The 17499-nt window shown below is 42.3% G+C and overlaps 1 protein-coding gene across 1 annotated transcript in view; it reads left to right on the top strand.

Moving 5' to 3' along the window:
• The first annotated feature begins 1906 nt into the window (after positions 1–1906).
• The window catches only part of LOC136864323 (serine-rich adhesin for platelets), a 600697-nt gene continuing 585104 nt past the window's right edge, over positions 1907–17499 (top strand). Inside the window, exon 1 of the mRNA XM_067141153.2 lies at positions 1907–2059. Within this exon, the coding sequence (XP_066997254.2) occupies positions 2005–2059 (55 nt within the window). The 5' untranslated portion in view covers positions 1907–2004. The remainder of the gene's footprint in view (positions 2060–17499) is intronic.

Below are 17499 nucleotides of genomic sequence, written 5' to 3' on the forward strand. Positions count from 1 at the left end.
TCATGAATATCGCTGTTATCATAGCCAGTACGGTAACAGTGTATAAGACATAAATCATCGGAAATTTAATATTATAAACTTTAGTTATGTAGTATTTATGGATACGACCATTTCTCTCTGCGTGAATAAAATTATATATATCCTAGATTGTAGCGAAATATTCCCCGGCTTCGCCTACTGATTTTAATTAAGATACGCCCACTAATAACATAAATATTTGAGAATTAAATTGTTGGCCTTCCCCTAAGCTACCATTTCACTCAGTGTGAATATTGGCCAAGATTGTAGCGACTTATTTCCCGACTTTTCATACCGATTTTCATTAAATTTTCTTCAGTCGTTTTCTAGTGATGTGTACAGACAGACAGACAGACAGACAGACAGACAGACAGACAGACAGACAGACAGACAGACAGACAGACAGACAGACAGACAGACAGACAGACAGACAGACAGACAGACAGACAGACAGACAGACAGACAGACATTACGGAAAATTTAAAAAAATGCATTTTCTTGTTACTGTGGACATGGCTGATACAGAAATGCCATCCCTTTTAAATTATGAGCAATGTACAGACAAAACTCTTATTTTATATATATATAGACTACATACGGAATAACATCATCTGCAAAAAGCCATATCTGTGATTCCACTTCTTTACTCATATCATTTATATATACTGTATAAGAAAATATAAAGGTCCAATAATACTGCCTTGAGGAATTCCCCTCTTAATTTTTACAGGGTCAGATAAAGCTTCGTCTACTCTAATTCTCTGAGATATATTTTCTAGAAATATAGCAACTCATTCAGTCACTCTTTTGTCTAGTCCAACTGCACTCATTTTTGCCAGTAGTCTCCCATGATCTACCCTATCAAATGCCTTAGACAGGTCAATCGCAATACAGTCCATTTGACCTCCCGAATCCAAGATACCTGCTATATCTTGCTGGAATCCTGCAAGTCGAGCATTAATTTCATCAAAAATACTTAACATCTCTTCAACACGTACAAAATGTACGTAACACGACCTAATAGGTTGAAAGTGGATTCTGATTACGATGCGGTCGTGAAAAATCAATATTCATTAATTTAATGTTTAGTATCTAATTAAAGTGTAAATTGATCACCCCTCAAAAATTAATTTTGGATAATAAATATAATAAAGTTATTGGTTTTATGTCCCACTAACAACATTTATATGGTTTTCGGAGACGCCTAGATGCCGAAATTTTGTTCCACAGGAGTTCTTTTACGTTGCGGTAAATCTACCGACGTGAGCACCTTCAAATACCACTGGACTGAGCCAGGATAGAACTGCTAAGTTTGGGTACAGAAGTCCAGCGCTCCACCGCGTGAGCTACTCAACCCGGCTTTGGATATTTATCAAGGGGTCCATGTTGAAACAAATATTATAAGTATTTATGACAATTGTAATTTCAACGTTTGGATAAATGCATGAGGTTTGCTTAGTTTACTGTTTAAATGAGTAATAGACCATTCATTAGCTATTCGAGGAGTGCCAAGTCGTGATCGGTATGGAGGCTGGTCTTTCATCTGTTCATTCACAGTTTGATGTCTAGAAGACATTACATTCTATGTTACTATCATCTGTTCATTCACAGTTTGATGTCTATGTTGCTGGGAATCCGAAACTTGATTTATTCTGAATATCCCATGTTCAGTCACCGGGAGTGGAAGTGCAAAGCGCATGTTCACAATGAGCGGGAAGTGGGCTGCAGTCATGCCCTTCTTTTTTCTGTTGCATCATCAGGAGTAAAAGACGCCTGCGCAGAGGTGGTAGAACCATGTGCTCTTCCAGTGAGTACTACACATGCGCCTGGTAGCAAAAGGCTCCGCTTGTACGTATGCCGGGAGGTTCAACTTCAGTCGTGCGAACAGCCCAGTGGGGGGAAGGCGGCCGTCCTGCTCTTCTCTGTTAACTTGAGTTATTAGTGTGCCCTTGTCTTTTGCTCCATGCCGACAAGGGTGACATCTACATGGGGAAGAAGGGAAACAAACGAAAGACTCGCTGGAGAGTGCTTCCTATTGGTGGTAAGGGCAATTACAAGTTTTGTTAAGTTGATTCATTGTGAAGATAATTTTGATTCACTGTGGCCCACTATTTCATACAATGTTTTTGTGTTATACTCTTATAAAGCAATACTGATGCGATATTAAGCAACATTGATACCTGCAAAAGTTCTGCAGATATCTGAGTTTTATCTTGCGCCAATTCTGTTTTCCGTTAACAATTTTCTGTTTTGCTACCTTTATCCATGTTTAGTGAGCCGTAATATTGTAAGAGCGATGCGCGCCGGTAATGAATGGTCGTGATGCGTTACTGTTGATCATTTCGATTGATTATCAATATTCCGACAAGAGGGAGTGGAATGTGTGTTATTTAAGAGCGATCCTTGAGAGAGCTTCGCAATTGAGTTATGTAACACTCGTAAATTGAAGGCTGACGAAAAGACGACACACGCGCCTCTGTGAAGCATGTAACATTTTCGCTGTATTTCCGTCTGTTTGCCCTCTCGTGTGTTCAAGGTACGGATTAGAGTTACAATCATTGTGGACGGAAAACCCTGAGAGACGGGAAGCGAGGCTAGCAATTGTAACATACGTATATTGATCGCCTTCTCGGAGCCAAGAGGGGGGTAGCCAGAAGCACAAATAGTTACAAAGCGTTCGATGGAGAGTCTCGGTATGGTATCAGATGTATCTCATCCTTATTTGTTACTTCAGTTCCCTAATAATTAGACTTCGTGTTATTTTAAACGAAAAGTGTAATTATCCTGCAGGTTTAGATTTTTCAAATAAATTATTTCAGTTTCCTCCCCCCAAATATTTTCAGCTGTGAAATGGTACTTAATTCGCATACCAGGATATTAAGTTTCGTTCATGAAATAAAATATGGATTCATCTCAAATTGAAAAGAAAGGATATTGTAGAATCTCGTCGCATTTCATTGCGTGTCGTCTCCTGCCGAAGGGCCCACTTTCATGTGAAGTGATTGATGAAGCAGGACGCCTCTAATTTTAATACTGTATGTGAGAATACACAGAGACCATACAGTCATTATTATTATTATTATTATTATTATTATTATTATTATTATTATTATTATTATTATTATTATTTATGAGTTTTAACTATGTTTATCACACATAATGTTTTGACCAAGTAACTTTCCTTGTAGTTGGTAGTCAATCCGTACTTTCTGTCCTAAAATAAAATGAATGGTGACGAGTAACACGGTCTAAATTTTATAAGGGTACCTTTCTTTATACAGAGAAGAAGCGAAAAGAACTCAGGGTTTCTGACTTCCCGTAATGACCAACGAGAGCAGGTGTGGTGAGGTATTCTGTATTCGAATACTGTTATGTCGGATATTGTATAAGATTTAACATATTTTTACTCCCACTCGTTATAAATTCTGGGATTGTATTCATCAATGTGATACTTTTAGGTTGTGTTCTTTAGTTTACGCATTTATTAGAAAGGAACTCAGAGGAAGGGAGAAGAGGACTTATGTTTGGTTTAATAAGGGCGGTGTGCATTGATGGCCCAGTAATTAATACTCGCAGCAGGTGTGGTTTGGATGTGAGTCAGGAGCAAACTGTCCATGTTAAACGACTATCCGTGAGACACGAGATGCTTATATAAGAAGTACGCAGGCGCTCGCGTCCAAGGGTGTGTTTGGTGTATGCTTCTGTGTCTTCAGTCCCATTATGATTGATTCCTTGATTGGCCTCATTCAGCTTCATACTATGATCTAGTGCACGAACACTAAGTTAGTCGAAATAGGTTAGTTTCACACCTGCAGCCGAAACAAACAGATCAAATTTTTATTATTACCAGCCTTCGAGTTCTAGGTGTTGTTTAACCGAGCTTACCTTCAGTATAAATTCAACGGAGGGACAATACAGTGAAGATGTAAGATAAGATATCTGGTTATTTACCCTGGAATAAGGGTTATGAGAACAGTGTGGAAAGAACGGAGGAGGGAATAAAACTGCATTTCTCAATTAGAATGCATTTTGTGTTGTTTCCATATCCTGTTTTTCGGCACATTTCACTCATTTGAAGTCAGTCATTATACGTTCTTTACATGGGCGAACATGTTTAAATTGTTAAAAAGTTATCATCAGTTGAATCAGCTACCTGCTTGCAGACAAACCAAAGTCTAGCGAAAGATTTTCACCACAGATAAGTGTTCTGGAGAGTAAAATGAATATTTTCCACCGGAAAGCCTTAATGGTGTATTGTTGTTCCTATGATTAAATTCACTCAGCTACAACTGGGCTTGGTTGGCATACGATTCGTTTAGTACACACTACAAGTTATACTAACAGTTCCGAACACATACCGACTGCGCAGAAGGTCGATGGAAAAAGAGCATGGCTAGATGCACTCGGAGACTCCACGAAGCACCTTTCCCGCCCATAATTCCTTGCACCACTATGTAATGAGTAGGGCCCGGACTTTTTAAAAATGCATATGCGCATATGTAAATGCATATTTTGAACATTAGTGCATATTTTGAACCTTAGTGCATATACAGACATGTTTTTCTCTTATGTGTGATCAATTATCTAAGATCTCTGAACGAAATGTAAAATTTAATGAGCTCTGTATGTTGCACATCACTTGGCAACATAAAAAACCTTCCCTGATCAAGGAAAGTGCTTTCAGTGTCGCAATACAAGTAGGTAGATGGATAATGACGGTTTTCACAACAGCAGTTTCCTTCTTCTGACATTCCTTTCTCCTTTTCCTTATAGTAGTCTCCCATGGTTTGCTTAAACAAGTGCGTTCATCCGCAAACTTGCTCTTCGTCTATTGCAGTGCTTTACCAAATTTAACTGTAAAAATGCCTAAAGTCTTAAGTCTTTGCCAGAGAAATGTTCCGAGTAGTCAGTGCCGATGTGCAAGTATTGCCCAGTTACGTCCATCGACGTAGAACGATCAGTTTCAGCGTATACATTACTTCTGTCCGACAACAGTAAGTCATTGATTCCTGAAAACATTGAAAAACTGTTGAAACCTACTTCCATGCATCATCTTTCTAAGGAATAAAACTTGTTTACCAATTTGACACTGAGTTGAAATTAACTAATGCGTTTGATAATTGTATTTTGTTTTATTTTTACTGCATATTTCCGTGCATATTTTCAACATTTTTAGTGCATATGTGCGTGCATATTTTGGAGTTTTTAGTGCATATGAATCCAGGACCTAGTAATGAGTGCATGCAAAATGGAAGACATAATTTATGAAACTTTTTGATTAAAGCAAAATATTCAAACAGGTAGAGCCTGAACTATACTGAACTGTATGCTCCCTCGGGATTCTCCCGTTCTTGAATACTTATTAATTTATTCACAAGAAACAGATTAAAGCGGAAGCATCAGAGCACTGATATTACATTGCATGTAATAATAATATTAATAATAATAATAATAATAACGTGAAAAGAGGTGCAGCGAATATAATATAAAAATTGGCATTTCCAAGACTACAGTGATTTTTTTAGTAGTGGTTTAATTTCGCACTAACCCATGAAAGGTTTTCGGCGACACAAGGATAGAAAAGGTTAAGGCCGTGGCCTTAATTATGGTACAGCCCCACATTTGCATGGTGTGAAAATGGAAAACCACGGAAAACCATCATCAGGGTTTCTTACGGTGGGATTCCATTAAAGTGATTTCAGTAGGAAAGAAATACGAATACGAAACAAACAGGTGGATCATTTCAAGTATTTACGAAGCGTTTTCTGCCATAACACAATAAGTGAAATTAAATCAAGAAGCAACAAAGCTATTGCATTGAGCTCGTTATTTTAATAAAAGGTTTTCTGTAAGAAAGAAATGAGTTCTCGGACTAAACTATGGTGGATGGGAGTGAAAGCTGGGCGGACTCGGGATATCTTATTTATAAGTTAGAAGTAACAGACACAAATGTAGCTAGTATGGTTTGTGGTGGGAACAATGGCAGGATGGTACTCAAAATAAGGCGATGATGTTTAGTTAGGAATACTATTGGTGGGTGAAGCTGTACGCATAAACCGGCTTCGGTATTGGGACCATGCGAGGCGAATGGAGGATGATAGGTTACCTAGGAGAATAATGAACTTGACCATGGAGGGTAAGAAAAGTAGAAGGAGACCAACGTGACTATAGGTAAAACTCTTTTTTTATGATGATGATGATGATGCTTGTAGTTTTAAGGGGCCTAACATCGAAGGTCATCGGCCCAAACTTTCTTTTTAATTATTTAAATGCAAGAGTTGTGGTACTAAACGAGACCGCAAAGCTAGTTGCGTATAGAGGATTGTGGAGGGCTTTAGTAAATTCACAGAGGCTTACAGACTGAACGCTGAAAAGCATAACAATCGATAATGAAATATGTATGTATGTATGTATGTATGTATGTATGTATGTATGTATGTAACTGAGTTGGAATCTGAACAGCTCATTCAAAGAGACCTGGAATTGTTTTCCTTGAGACAACAAAATATGCTATCGCGGTAGTAGACAGTTCTCCCTGTTCCTTATGCATCTCTGTGAGCGGGGGCGATTGGTGATAAGGACTAGCACTTGGAGCTAAGCGTCCACAGACGGAGATAAGAGAGGTACGTTTGTACAAACCAGTTCCGTTCAAAATATATAGTTACGTGTTAATTCGTGTACCCACCTACACTTTCTAACTGACGTCTGCACGTGGTGCTCATGATTACCTGTGTACACGAGTAAACGTGTATACGGATAAGAGGATAATCAGTTCCTGAGTTACGTGTTTCCGTATGGAGATGTAAACGGTTCCACGGTTAGTTTCACACGTTTGGTCACGGTTTGTGAAACGTGTTTTCAATTTTAATGTGTATACTCGTCTCTCAATTATTGTGCACCTTTTTTCCGACATTTGTGTATGAACTTTGCTACTAACAAGGTTTGTAAACATCTGTAGTTGCTACAAAAATGAGAATCCATGTTGGTCTCATAATGCTTTAGTTAGAGGGATAAGTAACTCCAAATTAGGCTGTTAGTGTGGTAATCGCAGCAAACTGTTGAAGATCCGGGTTGAACTATCTATACGTTCGCAATATGCCAATTGATTTACATCATTAGGTACTTCTACGTAGTTTCTCTAGAGTGTATGTCATTAAATATACCAAATAATGTTTAACCCTCCAAAAGAACCTAGACCTATGCTATAATTTTACCTTCATGCCCATGGACAAATGTTGTTCTCCCTTGAAATACTGTGTCTGTTACAAAGTGTTTGAATTATCATACTAAAGTTAAGACTTACTGCGTTTCGCTCTTTACTGCAGTATTATAGCAATCGTTACATCAGAACGCGCTATAAACACATGCTGAAATTCCGTATACGTGAAGTGTATGCCTTGTACTCTCTAACATGTAATTCAACTCGCGTTCTCTTACAGTTCCTGTTTTACCCTTGCAATTCCCTAATTCAATAATAGAACGAGACAAAATAATTATTTGAACATCATTCACTGTGAAACTTCTTATTATAACCTTGAGATTAATTTATAACCTATGTATACAGTGATATTAGAGTTCGAAAACATTATAAATGACGAAATAGGCCTACAATGTGCCGTTTCTAAATTTTTATGAAGTGACAAGTATTTTAGATGAGAAAAGTAAAGCTCCTCGAAACCCACAGGTAAGTACACAGGCACGGGATACAACTTATTTTAGGGATATTTTTGTCATTTTTCTTATTTCAGTGTCACACACACACACACACACACGCGTCTTGTTAAAGGGATTTATTGAACACAGGTCAAAGCTGTGCATTGTTTTATTGTTGTTCTAATTCTGGGATAGTGTGGAGCGTGAATCTGCGAGTATGCACTGTTAATTTATTGTTTTGTTTTGGGCCACCGATTTAAGAGCCTGTCCGCCTCTCTGGTGTAGTGGTTAGTGTGATTAGCTGCCACCCCTGGAGGCCCGAGTTCAATTACCAGCTTTGCCACGAAATTTGAAAAGCGGTACAATGGCTGGAACGGGGTCCACTCAGCCTCGGGAGGTCAAGTGAGTAGAGGTGGGTTCGATTCCCACCTCGGCCATCCTGGAAGTGCCTTTCCGTGGTCTCCCATTTCTCCTCCAGGCAACTGCCAGGATGGTGCCTAACTTAAGGCCACGGCCGCTTCCTTCCCTCTTCCTTGTCTATCCCTTCCAATCTTCCCATCCCCCATAAGACCCCTGTTCAGCATAGCAGGTGAGGCCGCCTGGGTGAGGTACTGGTCACCCCCCCAGTTGTATCCCCGACCCAGAGTCTGAAGCTCCAGGACACTGCCCTTGAGGCGGTAGAGGTGGGATCCCTCGCTGAGTCCGAGGGAAAAACCTACCCTGGAGGGTAAACAGATAAAGAAGAAGCAGATATTTAATTTAAGTAAATTGAAAGGCACATGAAGCCTTACTTCATAAGATATAGGCTATGAGTCCATTTGTAAAGGATATCGCTGGCAATGTTACGTACTGCCGGGCTGAGTGGCCTCAGACGGTTAAGGCGCTGGCCTGATCCGAACTTGGCAGGTTAGATCCTGGCTAAGACCGGTGGTATTTGAAGGTGCTGAAATACGTCAGCCTCGTGTCGGTAGATTTACTGGCACGTAAAAGAACTCCTGCGGGACTAAATTCCGACACCTCGGCGTCTCCGAAAACCGTAAAAGTAAACCGTAAATATTACGTACTTAGAATATATATATTTTTTCCACAACTATTTACCTTTGTTCATTTAGGCTTCGATATAATAGGAAGTGCTTAATGTCTCTTCAGTCGCTGTTCATTCGAGGTGGTTCACCCAGACGGACGTCAGGTTGATTTCCTGTCAGGAAGTCAAACAATTTATAAACAGGACTTCTTCTTCTAGACCGAGCTAGTGGCTGCACGGTTTGGGTCGCGTTGCCGTCAACTTGCATTTCGGAGATAGTGGGTTCGAACCCCACTGTCCACAACCTGGGTGGCTTCTCATTTTTACATTAGGCAAATGCTGGGGCTATAAATTAATTAAGGCGACGGTCGCTTCCTTCCCTCTCCTAGCCTATCGTCGCCACAATAACCTAATATTACAAGCTGATAGCTACGCGACCCAAACCGTGCAGCCACCAGCTCGGTAAGCAGCGGTGTCAGATGGATAGAACAGATAAAGAGAGTAAAAATGAAGTGAGTAAGAGATTTGGCTAGTGTAAATATATTGGACCTAGCTCGATAGCTGCAGTCGCTTAATTGCGGCCAGTATCCAGTATTCGGGAGATAGTGGGTTCGAATCCCACTGTCGGCAGCCCTGAAGATGGTTTTCCGTGGTTTCCCATTTTCACACCAGGCAAATGCTGGGGCTGTACCTTAATTAAGGCCACGGTCGCTTCCTTTCCATTCCTAGCTCTTTCCTGCCCATCGTCGCCGTAAGACCTAGGCTATCTGTGTCGGTGCGACGTGAAGCAAGTTAAAAAATTATATTGGACAGAAAGGTGTTACTTTTTAAAAATGCTATTTGTTCGGGGCGTCGACGTAAAAGAACTTTTGCCCCTACTTGCACCATATGTGAGGAACCTGGGTGTATTTTGTAAATGGCGGAAGTGTATAGTGTTGAATATGAGGAAAGGAACGTTAAAGGACGACACAAACACCCAGTCAACGGGCCAGGGATATTAATCATTTACAATCAAAAACTCCTAACCCGGCCGGGAATCGAACCCGAGCCCGCCGGGTGACAGGCGGACGCGTTGCCCCCTACACCGCGGGACCGGATAGAAAAGGTGTTACACGTCGAATATAAAGTTCAGAAAAACGTTCACTAGTTAGAGCAGAGTAATTGTATGGGGCATTAATTTGGGTAGCAGATAGTGGTTAGTGTGATTAGCTGCCATCCCCGGAGGCCCGGGTTCGATTCCCGGCTCTGCCACGAAATTTGAAAAGTGGTACGAGGGCTGGAACGTGGTCCACTCAGCCTCGAGAGGTCAACTGAGCAGAGATGGGTTCGATTCCCACCTCAGCCATTCTGGAAGTAGTTTTCCCGTGGTTTCCCACTTCTCCTCCAGGCAAATGCCGGGATGGTACCTAACTTAATGCCACGGCCGCTTCCTTCCCTCTTCCTTGTCTATCCCTTCCAATCTTCCCATCCCCCCTCAACGTCCCTGTTCAGCATAGCATGTGAGGCTGCCTGAGCGAGGTACTGTCCATCCTCCCCATTTGTATCCCCGACCCAGAGTCTGAAGCTCCAGTACACTGCACTTGAGGCGGTAGAGGTGGGCTCCCTCGCTGAGTCCGAGGGAAAAACCAACCCTGGAGGGTAAGCATATAAAGAAGAAGAAGAAGAAGAAGAAGAAGAAGACGAAGAAGAAGAAGAAGATGATGATGATGATGATGACAGGATTGCCAAGCTTTGCTGCAAACATCTAGGTGAGAATAACGTGCAAATATATGAGTATACGCGTAGATATTGTTAAACAAATAGTTAAATATTGTTTGAAACTATAAACGGTAGCACGATAGGGAATTATTGTGATAGTGTATCGCTACGAAATGAAACATCAAAGTGAGGGCTACAGGGTGGATGCGGTGAAGCTATTTGACGAGATAGAAATGGAGCGAGGGTCTTGGTTTCGATTCTCGGCGGGGTGGGGGATTTTAAACTTTATTGGTTAATTTCAATGGCTCGGGGGCTGGATGTGTGTGCCATCTTCAGTATTAGAATGTCAGACTCATTGGCTGAATGGTCAGCGTACTAGCCTTCGGTTGAGAGGGTCCCGGGTTCGATTCTCGGCCGGGTCGGGGATTTTAACCTTCATTGGTTAATTCCAATGGCTCGGGGGTTGGTTGTTTGTGCTGTCCCCAACATCCTTGCAACTCACACACCACACATAACACTATCCTTCACCACAATAACATGCAGTTACCTACACATGGCAGATGCCGCCCACCCTCATCGGAGGGTCTGCCTTACAAGGGCTGCAACCGGCTAGAAATAGCCACGCGAAATTATTATTATTTGCATTAGAATTCGTCATAGGTAAGGCCTCATTCCCACAGACGTGCAGGTCTTCTATACGAAAAACTTGCACCAGGCCTCTTAGGAGGCCACACGCCGTTGACATTATTATTATTATTATTATTATTATTATTATTATTATTATTATTATTATTATTATTATTATTATTATTATTATTATTATTATTGTTGTTGTTGTTGTTATACTGGGAAAGACATTTATGGAGGGGTGACAGGAGATTGTCGAAAGAATGAAATTTAATAGCAGGAGTGCACTGGTAGAATTTTGTAAAATAAGCAACATATGGCAACAGAGATTGAAATATTAAACAAAAAGGGAAATGAGAGGGATAATTTGGTGGTTGATGGTAGTATATAAGAATAAAAGCATCAGACGAAAAATAAGGAAAATCAATGCATTTTGTGCAGACAAAGACACCTCCGTACAGGCCACGAAGGCCCTTGGAGGAGTGGAAGGTAAAGGCATATGATGGGGTAGAGTGGTTAGCTCTACACCCGGCCGCCTTTGCCCCCAGGATTTAACCTGGTACTTATTTTTGCCTGGTACTCATTTTTGGTGTAGGTTGAGTGAACCTCAGGGCCATATGCACCTCCGGAAGTGGAAATCTCGTTTCTTAAATTTTACGACTTCCTGGCGGGGATTCGAACCCACGTCCTTCCGGGAGAACCGAGCACGCCTTTACCACCTCGGCCAGGCAGCCCCTACTAAACAATCTACTGTAAAGAAACACAAAAAATCAGAGAAAAAGTACATTAGATGGGAAACAAATAGGTAAAACTGAAAATTAGCCTGAACTTCACACTGTTGTTGAAGTATTAAACAGGGAATGGAAGAAACCAGGATTATGTAATACCGGGTGTGCAAAATAAAACTGGCCGAATGATATTTACAATAGGACTGACACGGGATTGACCCTTGTTAATGAATATCACAGAAGATGCTGGAAATGGCCTCATCTGAAGAAATGATAAACTGAGCATCCAGAGGACCTGACTCCACTTCTGTCAGAAACCACCCGCAGTACTCAACACGCTTTAACGCATTCACAACAGCATATAGATACAGATACAGGTCCTTTTTGTAATGTTTCGACATAACAATCTCTTAATTCCCACTTGCACAGATGAAGGGCGTTGAGATTTCGTCGGAGTTCGTTACAGGCTTTCGTTCACTCGAGCAATGTTTTCTAGTGTTCGAACTCTTTTCGGATAGTTACGGATTACATTTCCTGCAGAGCCTCTTTCACAGCATTTTGCTACTAAGGTTTGCATTGCAGACTTTGCTGGAGGAGACTGAGCCAAAACACTTCCAGTCTTAATCACTTGCACGCAAACAATTCTGCACAGCTTCGCATAACGCTCGACAAAGAACATACGCTGTTTTATCGTGAGCATGCTTTCGCGTTGCATTCAAGTGGTCAGTAAACACGTCTGCTCCACTCACTCACTGACACGTAATAACACAGCGGGAGATACGAACGCGCACACATGTGACAGCAAGCGACTGGTGCATCGAAATCGCGGTTTCCAGCATTTCCTGTGATGGGCAGTTCTCCTGTTCATTAACATAGGTCAATTCCGCGTCGGTCATACAAATACTTTTTGGGCCAGTAGTATTTTGGCCACCCTGTATTATCGGAAGCAATCTAAAGAAGGTGAAAGCAGAGAAGCTACGTTTAGGTGGTGGTGATAGTAGTAGTAGTAGTAGTAGTAGTAGTAGTAGTATGCACGAAGTCCGGTTCCGCGGTGTAGAGAGCAATGCGTCAGCCTGTTCCCCGGCGGCCCCGAGTTCGATTCCTGGCCGGGTCAGGGTTTTTTAATTTAAATGACTCATATCCCTGGCCTGGGGAATGGGTATTTGTCTCGTTCTCAACGTTCCTTTCTTCACATTGAACATATTACACTTCCGCAATTTCCAAATACACGCACGTTCATAACATATGGTGCAAGTAGGGGCAAGGGATCTTTCTAGGTCGACGCCCCGAACGAATAGCATTAAAAAAATAGTATACACGAAGAGGTATCGTAGATAATTGAGCTTAAGTCTAGGAAATATTTCATAGGTCTGTGTTTGTCTAACTATTAAAGATACGCCCAAGTAGTGTTTACGCGGTATTTATTAGCAAATTATAGTTTAATTATTTCTTATAACATTTTGGTACTTTGCAAGTCCTTAGAGCCGGCCCCATGGTGTACGGGTAGCGTGCCTGTAGGGGCTGGGTAGCGCCCGGGTTGAAATCCCGGCGATTTTTTTTATTGCTATTTGCTTTACGTCGCACCGACACAGATAGGTCTTATGGCGACGATGGAATAGGAAAGGTCTAGAAATGGAAAGGAAGCGGCCGTGGCCTTAGTTAAGGTACAGCCCCAGTATTTGCCTGGTGTGAAAATGGGAAACCACGGAAAACCATCTTCACGGCTGCCGAGAGTGGGGTTCGAACCCACCATCTCCCGGATGCATCACAACTGCGCGCCCCTAACCGCACGGCCAACTTGCCTGGTTCAAATCCCGGACAGTTCAGGGCCTTTTACCTGGATCTGAGGGTTGGTTGGAAGTCCACTCAACCTATGTGATTATAATTGAGGAGCTGTCTGACGGTGAGATGGTGGCTCCGGTCTAGAAAGCCAACAATAACGACCGACGGGATTCGTCGTGCTGATCACACGACACCTCATAATCTGCAGGCCTTCGGGCTATATAGTGGTCGCTGGGTAGGCCATGGCCCTTCGGGGCTGTTGCGCCATGGGGGCGATGGCATGTCCTTACTATTTTGTATTATAAAAACCAACTGCGCGTATTAGTTTCGGTTTACTCGGTCTGCCATCTAGTGGGCCTAGAGTAAAACGGAACGTCTAAATTGACGAGCAGACAGCCAGACGGCGTCAAATTGAATTGTCTGCACACGGTAGCTGAGGCCATATTATTATTATTATTATTATTATTATTATTATTATTATTATTATTATTATTATTATTAACGACTACTCTCCCCAGTTGGTGGTCATCCGCGATTGGGAGGGAACAGTGTTCTATTCATTCATACTCTGATACCTGAGCAATAAGAAGCACTCAAATTCTGATTCTCTTACTACCCGGGTACACTTTCATTACAATTTTGACATTCTACGACCGAGCCGAGTTGGCTGGGTCATAAAGTTGTCAGCTTGCACTCGGGGAACAGTGGAGTCGAACCCCCACTGTCGGCAGCCCCGAAGATGGTTTGACGTGGGTTCCCATGTTCATACCAGACAAGAGAAATCCTCGGACGGCACCTTAATGAAGGCCACTGTCGCTTCATTCCCAGACTTGGCTCTTTCCTATCCTGTCGTCACTATGAGCCCTGTCTGTATCGGGGTGGAAAAAACAAATCTATACAGAGAACTACATTTAGCGAAAGAAAGATGAAGCAGAGAAGCAATTTCGCAAGGGGAAAGAGAATCAAATACATTGCCGGGAATACATGGAAGTAACTCGTCCTCAGGTACGACTGATACTACGTGAAATGAGTATGCGGGTACTCAGGTTTTCGGATATCCGTACCCGATGTAACAGGTAGGCCTACCCGTGTGTATTCGCATTGGGTGTCCGGAGTGACGGATACCCGGGTACTCACTTGCACGTGTCTCGTCATTAACCCCACTTGAGTGATGAAAAGTTCTTTTAATGAGCCAGTTCAGCTAATGACACAACTTTGTCGCATTTACGCACAGCTAAATACAAACTGTCTGCGCTGGGATTCAATCCCGTTACCTTGAGCACGGATGGCGACTGCCTCAATCAACTGCGCTTCGCAAGCGGTCAGTTTACACATCCTATACTACTTGGTACGGCATATCAGTTAGAAAAGCAGTTGAATCTGATGTGTCTTACAGAATTTATGATTCCACAATAATGGAGTCATGTTTTTCCGAATATCTGGAATAACATTGTAAATGTACTCTCCAAGCTCTGCACTCTGCTAGTTGTGCTGGTAGTGAACCAAGTGCGTCACAGTTTGTTTGACATGTTGATACTTCTCAACGAAGTTCAAGCCGACCGCTCAATTCATTCCTTACCGATAACCGCCTAAATGTTCAGCACCCTTTTCTTTGCATAAAATCGACAATAGTCGAGAGGTTGTAGCTATAGACTTAACAAAACCGACAATATTGACCTCTTCATTTAAGACTGTTTTCAGACAACGGACATTTTTCTTGAGATTAAACCACGTGCTGACTGCTGGAATGTACAAATTTAGAACGAAGAGTGACCTTTCTTCTTTCCTTTTTGGCACCACTCCTACTATGATTCCCAGACACTGCACGTGCTCCATCGGAACAAACATCATCAGTGTATCATTCATTTTCATAAACTGTTATCTTGCAAATATTACATTCAAAGTAGTTTGATAAAACATTGAGTCAGTGAACAACTACTCTACTTGTCTAACTTCTTAACATGGTGTGGGATGTGTTTATAATGCACTTAGACCCACCTAATTGGACACAGTACTTAATAGTCTTTCGTTTTTCAAGTTACTCTTCCTGCATGCTTGGATACACTGTCATTGGGTGTTACAGTTGTTGCAAATTGCTTTCTTCTTCCTCTTCTTTTGATTTTTTCCACACTTTAGTGGGGTCTTGGCTGCGAACAGTCGCACATATGGACATGGACCAGTTTCACGGCTGGTTACCTTCCCTGAGCCAACCCAATGGGGAGGGATGTATTCACTATAGCTTGTTCTCTTATGGGTGGTAGTGTGGTGTGTTGTATGTACACCGATGAGTCGTTACTTCGCTCGTGGGCTACAATAGTGGCACAACTAAAAATAGTAAGTTCTGAGATAAATGAGTTTAACGTTTCTGGCGGATCGCAGGGAATAATTAAATTCTTCTGCATCAGTAGTACAGCTTACAGTGTGTCACTATTGATGAATAAAATGCGCTACGCGACTGCCGAGCTCTGAGTACAAACTAAGAAGCACCAGTATTGCAGCTAATATGAACAACGAAGCAGAGAATGTAACAGCGGCACTTCTGCCATTTGTTGGCGGAATGTTGAACTACAAGGTATGCTGCTGTTGCTGCTGGAAGAAAGACCAGTGTGCAATGTTGGAGAATGCATTAACCCCAAATTCGTATTTTTTGAGTTTTGCCACTATTGCAGCCCACGAGCGATATTATGATCACTTAATTAATACCGTATAGGACCAACTTTTGCCCGTAGAACCACGGCCACTCGATGAGGCATGTATGAAACGAAGTGGCGGAAGGTATTCTGGGCCATCTGGTACCACAAGCGCAACAGCAGTTCCTCCAGTTGGCCTGCACTGCTGGGTGGTGGTGATATAGCATGAACCCGCTTCTCTAAGTCGAACCACACTTGCTCAATTGGGTTCATATCGGGGCTATTTGGGGGCCACGGCGTTAAGGCATTTTCACCATACGTTTATCGAACCAGTTCTTCACAATCCTGTCAGTGTGGCATATCGCATTGTCCTGTTGGAATTGGCCGTCACCTTCACAGCACACTGTTAACGTAAGCGGATGAACTCGGTTCCCAATAAGGTCCAGACACCGGATGGCTGTTAGGGATTGGTGTACCGGAATTATGGGCTCCAGCGTGTCCCATGAACACACCGCACAGATCGTCACGCCTCTTCCACCAGCCTGTCTCCGCCCTATCGTGCAACCATGTGCCAGATCCTACGATGAAAATCGGCGTACACGCGCTTGGCTGTCGACGTGATGAACCAAGAATGTGCATTCATCGGATCAGGCGACCTTTCTCCAATCATCCACAGTCCGGTGGTGATAATTTTGTGCCCACCTCATGCATTGCTTTCGGTGAGTGCAGTCAGCATTGGGCACGACTGGGTCGTCGGCTCCCCAGTCCCATGCGCAGCAATGTTCGATGAATCATGTACTGGGAAACATTGGCCTGATCAACACCCATCGGTAAACAACGACGTATCGTACAGTCGTGTGCTGACAGCGGTTCACTGATGCCAGATGGCAGCGGAGGCTATCGCGTATATTGTTCCGAACGACCACGAGGCTACAAAGTCAATAATAATAATTATAATAAAGCGTCCTTCAGAGGCAAGATTCAGATGAGCAGTAATTAGTTAATCAATTTATTTATTTTTTGGTCGGTATAAGTGATTTTCGTGCCAATTTTAACCAAAGTTATAACCATAGTTATAACCATACTGTACTTTCTCCGCAGACGGTTGTCTTGATAGAGCTGGTAGAGTTTTAATTTTGGGATTAGAGAAATATCGTATTTTTCATATCTGCTTGCTTGTGAGTGCCTGAAACGAATAATTTAGAAACAACAAAGCAATGCCTGATCGGACAATGAAGATCCATGGAGGAGTGGTAGGTAACCTGCTTCGACTATCTGTAACCTTGGCACTAAATCTTCTGCCTGTGTTTCCAGGAACCTGGTCCTCACTCATGTTGTA

Source organism: Anabrus simplex, chromosome 2 (genome assembly GCF_040414725.1).
Source record: "Anabrus simplex isolate iqAnaSimp1 chromosome 2, ASM4041472v1, whole genome shotgun sequence".
In the NCBI taxonomy this organism is placed as follows: Eukaryota; Metazoa; Arthropoda; class Insecta; order Orthoptera; family Tettigoniidae; genus Anabrus; species Anabrus simplex.